Raw genomic sequence first — 8008 nt, 5'->3', positions numbered from 1 at the left:
CTTACAGTAGGAAGAGATGGACATAAAAAATACATTTTATTCAGAAACTTGGTTTAGAACTAGTATGAAAAACAGGAAATATTTATGTTAAAAATTTAAAAAGGCTAATTATTGAGTAGGTTTTGCATTACTTCAAAATCAGTTTTTCATTTCTATTTTACACAAAAAATTATTTACATGTATTTATTCTAGGTAGGAAAAATATTATTTACCCATAGAATATATGAATATATAAAAAAATCTGTCTGCAAGTATTTTTTATTTATGTTTTTATGTATAATTTCTTCTTATTGACCCTATTTGACTGGATGCGGTGTGTGAATGTGAGAAAATTGGTGAATGTGGTGTGAAGCCATATGCCAAAGGCTTACAAATAAACATTCCTTTTACCAAATGTAGCCTACAATTTAAGTAAAAACATACATAAAGGGAGTAAAACAAGTGGGGAGTGTCAAATTATAATTTTACAGTCCATATTTTTTTATATAAAAAAAATTGTTCTGTTTCAGTTATTATTTTCAAGTAACTAGGGAGATAGAATGTACAACAAACTAGGCAACACAAACTGTTTGGTTGAGACAATATTTATGTATAAATATACTAAAAAATACCCCATTCCATCTTTTGAAGAGAATTTACAAAAATGACGAAATAAGTTTAAAACTTTTAAAAGAAAATTTATGAATAATATAATTTAAAAATACAAATAGAAAACACAATATATTCCTTTCGCATTTTGCCTGACGGACGGAAGCCTTCTAGGCCAGCGTGTGAACAGGCGCCATGATTTTCCTAAATATGCGGAGAGAAAATGGACGCTTCCTGCTCGGATAAACTCGTGTCTGTAGCCGACTGTTGTAAGGTTTTGCGTTGTGAAATAATGTCAGCACCACTTGCGCTCCAGTAGAGACAAAAATGGATACATTAGAGTTAGAAAAACCTCGCTTTTGAAGCGGAGTAGAGTAAGCTAGGTATCAAATGCTACACTGTGTTGTCAGACAAACTAGCCTAGACAGCTAGCATAAGATGCTAACCGGTTTTATCATCAGCATTACCCTCATTATCTTCTAATATGTTACTTTTAGTGGTATTGTGAGACTAAGCCCTACAATTTAGGGTATTTTTACTCTATTGACTGTTAATAAAAGTCTATACGGTATATTGTTTAGCTTGCTAACGTGTGAAATATTAATTAACTGCGTCACGATTAAACCCTGATATTAACATTAAGTCTAGCTGTTGTTTTCGTATTTGAGCATAAAGCCTGTAAAAACTGCCCTATATGATACATACAAATAAAAACCATACAGTCGTTCATTGTTGATGTCTCATCAGGACCTTTTGCTGTAGGAACGGATATGGGCTGGATCTGACCTGGACAGTCCTGGTGATGGAGGACAGGACTTGGACTACCGAAATGCACTCCTTTGATCAAAGTCCTGTTGGCTCTGAAGCTAAAAAAAGACCCACTTCTTCTGATGGCAGTAAGTTATCAGAGTTGTTTTACATGCTTGTTTATAATTTTTTTTGTGATAGGATTACCCCAGTGCCTGGACATTTTTTGTTGTACAACCAATATATCTATTTTTTTTTTTATTATCAAGTATTGTCTTAAACTACATAAAACACTATCCGCCTTCAGCAATTCTTCAGCTGTTGATTTTAAGAAGTTACATTTAAAAAACACTGCCGTTGATGTTCAATTTCTTTTTTTAAATTGATATTTCATATCATTCCTACCTGTGGTCATCAACCTATATAACGCCTCCCTCAAGTGATTCAGCCCCCCCCCCCCGTCCGTAATTGACATTTATGCACTATTTTTGCACGCCACATATCACTTTACTTGGATTTATTCACTTTAATTGGACTTTTCACTTTATTTGGATTTAGTTTTTACATATACATAGATATACATACAGATATATGTACAGAAGAGCTATATGTGTATATATATTTTATCTCTTTTTATTCTTATTTTTTATCTTATTATATTGTATAGTTGGATGTGTGTATATATCATGTAAAACTGTAACTAGAGCGTGTAACAAAAGTAATTTCCCTCTGGGATTATTAAAGTATTTCTGATTCTGATTCTGATTCTGATTGGTCTCAGGAAGCTGTTATTCCAAGTTAAGTTTATACTGTAAGTTACTCCGTGAACAAATTGTGATTTGAAGCAGGATATTTTGCAAATTCAAGCTGAGACCTGACACAAGAAAAGCATCAGAAATGCTGTGCCCTTTACTTAAAGAACCTGTGGATGTAGGGCAACAAAAGTGCATTAAGCTCTTGGTAAAGATGCATTAGTAAATCCTGATTCATAGGTTTTTGAGCATCAGCATTTTCACCAGACTCTATAATTTCTATAAACTTTTAGTCACAGATTTCCCTCTGAGACTTTTTTTGGTAGTTGCAAAGATTTTGAGATTTCAAACAATATTTATTCACATATTTTTGAGGTTTCCAGGCCTAATTGGAAGCATAGATGACAATCACATATTATGTTCGTTCACTAAAGAAAGGATCTTATATTTTATTTGTAATGCTTTTTAGGTGATTTTTTTTTTGCTATTTCATACACTTTTATGCATTTTTGCAAATACAACTTGAATAGCGGATTCAACAGCGGAACAGCAGCTCTGCTTTTTTTTTCCATATTGAGTTGAGAACTAACTCACTTTTCACATATTAATTACAAGTGATTAATTACATGTGTTGAATAATGCAAATAAAAGGCTGTCTAATTTAGTTGGCAAAGGTCAAATAGAAGAAAAGCTAATAATTGGATCTTACCTTGTCTATTTAAATTCTATCTGAATTTTTCTGCTTGGTCCTTTTTTCGCCTTCTGAAAGTATATTTCACATGGGCACACAGACACATTATTTTTGGTATGTTAGAAAATAACAAATTCTCTATCAAATCCCACTCTTTAATTGAATGAATGCTAAATCTATTTATTTTGCAGCAAGAACAGTGTTGAATTTTGTGTTCGGCAGTTTTGATAACATCAATATGCTGTCTTAAGAATTTTAAGTTTCACTGACAGGAAATACGCACTATGAGGCCCCTTGATTCCTCCTGTTGCAGCGATAGATCGTGTTTTCTAGGGCTCTGAATTGAGTTATATGATTATTATCAGCCAATTTTGGACTGAAAATCCTGAATATCACAAAACCAGATTCACTCAGAATAAGTTAAGCCCACTTCCTGAAACGGGGCCCAGGTCAGCTAGTGAGGCAGGCTGGATGGAAGCTCATCAACATAGGACGTAGGAGACGTTTAAAACTAATAAACATCTTGATAAACCAAACTATTTAATAGATAGATATCTGGGGATTATTTTTGTCACAGAGGGTGTGAGATATTAACCAGGACCGTTTGCACATTAAAGTATAGAGTTGGGAAAATTGAAATCATAAGAATGTTGTAAGAATGATGAAGTTGTATTAAAATAAATTATTGTAAGTTCATATAGTGGAAACCAGTCTATATAGGAGGAGCTGCTAATTTTATACAGAATATTACTATGGCTGCTTTGATGTATTCAAGAGCTGTATGAGTTATTTAATGCCTCTGGCAGAGCATTTGATCCTAGGTTTGAGTTGCGGCAGAGCAGGAGGTGTTTCTGGAATTTGTTTCTCTAGTTTCAGCATGAGCCACTCTTAAGCGATGATTTGATCTGTCTGTCTTGGAGAGTAATTTTTAAACCTAAAAAAGACACTTTGAATTCTGTAAAATTGTCCCACTATGAAAAAACTAAAAAACAATCTTGTTAGTTTTCCTTTTTTGACACAGAGCATGGCTTCATGGTTTTTGGAAATTAATGTCTCAACTGAGATTATGTCAGGGTGTATTTGTTTTTCTAAAACCAGCCTTTATAATTTCAGGAGACGAACCCATGAGGAAAATGCCTGTGACAAAGTTTGGATCCAGACCTAGATTTGAGCCTGTGCACTTTGTTAGTGGGGGAAGCTGCGCGGGAACCGGCACTGATGAGAAGGAGAACGATAAGGAGCGCAGGAAGAGTGACTGGCATGGTGCAAGACAGTGGGACTCTCATCACTCCTTACACAGCGGCCGGACGCAGGGATTCTCCTCTCTCAGGCCTGCTTTTGACCGAGTGCCACCGTGCTCCAATGACTTTTGGGGCGCCCCCAGAGATGGAAATGGCTCTCCCGGTAGCACTAGTGGACTAGGTTATGGAGGCCATGGGCCATCCTTAAACTACATGGCGAAAATGCAGCAGAACTACACAGCCAAGTATGAAGCCCACACATCATCTTATAGTTTAGACTCTTATTCAAAGCCCCAGCGGTATAACGGATATGTGGATGGGAGCAGAACTAACAGCTGGGACTCTGGACGTCAGGGGTTGGGGTATGGCCATCAGGGCAGACCTTTTAGTAGAGCTTACAGCCGTCCAAGCACAAGCAGCCCCAATCAGTCAGAGAGTGCAAAGCCTCTTCAAGTGTCTCACTCCATGTTGGAGGAAAAGCAAAGGCTGATCACCAGCGTTGCCAATGCGTTATCTGTTGGTTTTAGGAACCCTTTGTTAATGACAGGAAGTGATTCCCCGAACTATAATTTCATGTTGAGTCGCAGCATCCAGGCCTGCAAAACCAACCCTGAGTATATATATGTCAACCTGAAGGATATTCCCCAGGCTGACCTTCCAAAGAACAGGAAAGTGCCAACAGATGGGTACGCCTGTGAACTGAGATGTCAGGGGGTGTATCTTGCGACGGGATACTCTGGCAGCAAAAACGGAGCGAGGGACCGAGCATCGGAGCAGGCTGTGAAGCTCCTGCTGAAACCAGTCGAGGTCCGCGTCGTGCAGCGTAAACACAGGCACTCTTTAGTCAGTGACATGGTCGTCTGCCAGATGCATGGCCCAACACCAGCATTTCTACCTGCACTACGAAACCCGGAAGACAAAACGACACCCAGCCCCAAGAGCCACCTGGAGCCCGACCTAAACAAACACTGGACTGAGTTTGTGGTCATGGACAATGCTCACGACGCCATCTGCATTTTGAACAACTCCAATGCTTTCAATCGCATGAAGATCGACTACGAGTTTGTTCAGCTGCCCAGCAATCTATGGCAGTGCAACATCTTCCTGCAGGACGAGCTCATAGCGAAGGCGACTGGAACCAAAAAGAGCTCAAAACACGCCGCGGCTGAGGAGGCTGTGAGAAAACTACGCCTAAACCAAGCACAACGAGAGCACTGGCAGAAGCAGACGCAGCATCTGGGTGGAAATAACCAGCCGGATCCTGGTGACTGCTTTGGGCAGCAGTCAGACCCCGCTTGTTCTTTTGGGCCGCAGGGGGTCATTGTCAGGAAGAAGCACCTGAGCGAGCTAGTGATCTTGGAGAACTCTGATAATGCGATCTGTATTATTAATGACACTGCTCAGTTTAACAAAGTAAGTGCTGATTACAGATTCTCTGTTTTGCCAGATCACCGCTGGAGGTGTGAGGTTTTTCTTGAAGGGCAGTATGTTGCAGCAGGAATTGGACCAAAGAAGATCGTAAAACACATTGCAGCGCAGGAGGCTTTAGCTACACTAAGGCAGACTCAGGCTGTGGTCAAATCTAACTTGAGGAAAGAGGGACACAACGATGCCATATCCCGTTCTCAGATCCTGGCTCACTCAGGGGAGGAGGCCCTTAAGCAGGAGATCAAGGAGGACAATATTGGAAACCAACTGCTGCGTAAAATGGGCTGGAAAGGAGGCGGCCTGGGGCGAGACGGGGAGGGAATTGCTGAACCGATCAGAGTGAAGGAGCAGTTCTCCAGGGAAGGTTTGGGTATGGAAATGGATAAAATGGGAAACCAGCTCAGGAAGCGTGACATTGAGGACATCATCCGTAACTATGCTAGTTCGGACAGAACAGACGACCTCCGTTTCTCTAATGAACTCACTAATGACGAGCGCAAGCAGATTCACCAGATTTCCCAAAAATACGGCCTCCGGAGCAAGTCCTACGGTCAGGGACGGGACCGGTTTCTGGTTGTCAGTCGGAAGGTACACAAGGATCAGCTGATCGGCCAGCTTTTACAGGAAGGACAGGTGGGACGCTACGAGCTCATCAAGCCTCAGGCATCTCACTAAACTGCATGAAATTAAAATGTTCTTCAAGTTGGACTTCAAAGCATATCATCCCGAGGCCCGGATCCGCTCCGGCAGTAACATGTCCTGGCTTTTGATGTGTCCATTTTTATCTGGCATTAGAATCCATCCTGAGCGTGGAGCTGCTTTCCATGCAGGAAAACATGTAGCAACATTGAGCTCTCAGGTGAAATGAAATTTATACAGTTTGAATCAAACATTTGGAGTTCTCTCATCATTAAGCGGTATTGATGGAGTATTTAATCTGTCCTTTTTTGGGTGGAATGATCAATCCTATATCCAACATTAGTGAATTTACAGCTGAACAGCTCAGAATTCTACATATAGGCTCACGTTTCTACCTACATCCTCTCTAACTAGTGGTTATCTTGCTATGAAATCACACTTTCTGCAGCCTTCATTAAACCTTTAACATTGTTCTACTGGGATTATTGACAACGCTTGTAAAACTTGGTCAAGGTCATTAAAATCTGCATCTTTCCTGCCACTGAACAGACCGTTGAGCATATTTTAAATGGGATGAGCTTTTTACTGACTATCCATTCGAAACCAGCTTTGTGTGTTTTGGGTTATTGTCTAAAACAAACCACACATTGTGTTCAGGACCTAAACTTTCCACCTTCAATTAAATATTATTGATTAGGGAGTTTAGAAAACAACCCCCCCTTTAACTTTAAGCATCATGCGAAGAAACTAGAAATAGAGGAAGCTCCGTTCTTCAACTTTGTTTTAATAGCTATGTGCTTCGATCCTTGACAATGATCCCACCAACACTCAGATCCTAAAGCAGACTAATGTCAAGTTTCTGGAATGGGCCTGACCACGGCTTTATTAAGAATTTATAGACTAAGCCTAAAAGCTAGGTCAATGCCAGGAAACACTCCAATTTTTCTAATCAGAGGATTGATCAAATATCCAGCCGGCATCAATGCTGAAAGGTTGCTGAAAGCTGCCAAGTCTGAGATTCCTCTGCAACTTTATGATAGGAGCTCAGCCAAGTATTCATTTATTTTTATTTTTTTTACATGAGCCTAAATGTATGTTTGAACAAATCACACTATTAAAAAGTTCAGAAAAACAAATTAAACTAATTGTATTAAGCGTGCAGTCCAACCAATTTTTACTGAGAGGGATTCCAGCAGGTAGTTTATCACTTTTCACTGAAAATGTTTCTCTGAGAGAAACCAAACGGTTCTGAGCACCAGTGTCCAGATGTGAAGGGATCCGCCAGGAAAAATGTTTATTAACCTGCCATTTCTATTTGTTTGGGACATATCTGCAAAAAAGGGTAGTTTGATAGAAAATATGTATGACTGAAGTTTTGTTTTTTACACATTCATGTCATTAGAAGACTGTAGGATTTGTAGTCTTTGTCTCCAGTCTTTCTACATCTGAACTTGTCAGCGCCCTGTGGGATTTTTTTCTGTTATTTTCAACTCAAGTAGCTCTTTGGACGTCACTATTTGACTGTTTAATGAACCTGGCAGAAAATGCAGCTTTTCTTTGGAGAAAATGTAAACAGTTAACTCATGTAAGCCTGGATTAAGCCTTCCTGTAGTTAATTCATAACCGCCTTACCATGACAATGCATCTGTATTCAGGAATATTTGCTTTTATTTCAGTAACGGATCATCGATGATCTCAAAAGACTTTATGGAAACATCCGTGGTCCTAATTGTTAAACGGTTGTCTGAGTGCACTTAACATGTTTGCTTGATTTCACAGATGTAACTACTAAATAAATTGGGGGGGGGGGGCTGAACTTAGTTCAAATAAATACATGTTTATGTAAATTAGCACATTTTTGGAAAATTGATTTATTCCGGTACTTTCATTTAAAAAGTTCACTGGCTTTTACATCTTTTCTT

General features: G+C 39.3%; 1 protein-coding gene across 7 annotated transcripts; it reads left to right on the top strand.

Annotated features, from left to right (window-relative positions):
* Positions 1–742: 742 nt before the first annotated feature.
* nkrf (NFKB repressing factor) lies at positions 743–7937 on the top strand. 7 transcript variants are annotated; one of them, XM_038289451.1, is made up of 3 exons: positions 743–857; positions 1336–1484; positions 3892–7937. In XM_038289451.1, exons 2-3 carry the CDS (start codon positions 1391–1393, stop codon positions 6120–6122), a joined length of 2325 nt encoding a protein of 774 aa, XP_038145379.1. In that variant the 5' UTR covers positions 743–857; positions 1336–1390; the 3' UTR covers positions 6123–7937. The 7 variants fall into 7 exon arrangements, with proteins under 7 accessions (XP_038145379.1, XP_038145383.1, XP_038145386.1 ...); XM_038289455.1 differs by having other exon boundaries at positions 752–857; positions 1351–1484; XM_038289458.1 differs by having other exon boundaries at positions 760–862; positions 1351–1484.
* The last annotated feature ends 71 nt before the right edge of the window (positions 7938–8008 follow it).

This window comes from Cyprinodon tularosa, unplaced genomic scaffold (genome assembly GCF_016077235.1).
Source record: "Cyprinodon tularosa strain WSP-4 unplaced genomic scaffold, ASM1607723v1 ctg27, whole genome shotgun sequence".
Lineage (NCBI taxonomy): Eukaryota > Metazoa > Chordata > Actinopteri > Cyprinodontiformes > Cyprinodontidae > Cyprinodon > Cyprinodon tularosa.
This window is presented reverse-complemented; position numbering and strand designations above follow the sequence as displayed.

Bases quoted from the DNA above. Each gene is read 5' to 3' on its own strand.
- nkrf (XM_038289451.1), top strand. From the start codon at position 1,391: ATGGAGGACAGGACTTGGACTACCGAAATGCACTCCTTTGATCAAAGT. The intron at 1,485-3,891 runs GTAAGTTATCAG...TTATAATTTCAG, and splicing joins ACCCACTTCTTCTGATGGCA to GAGACGAACCCATGAGGAAA.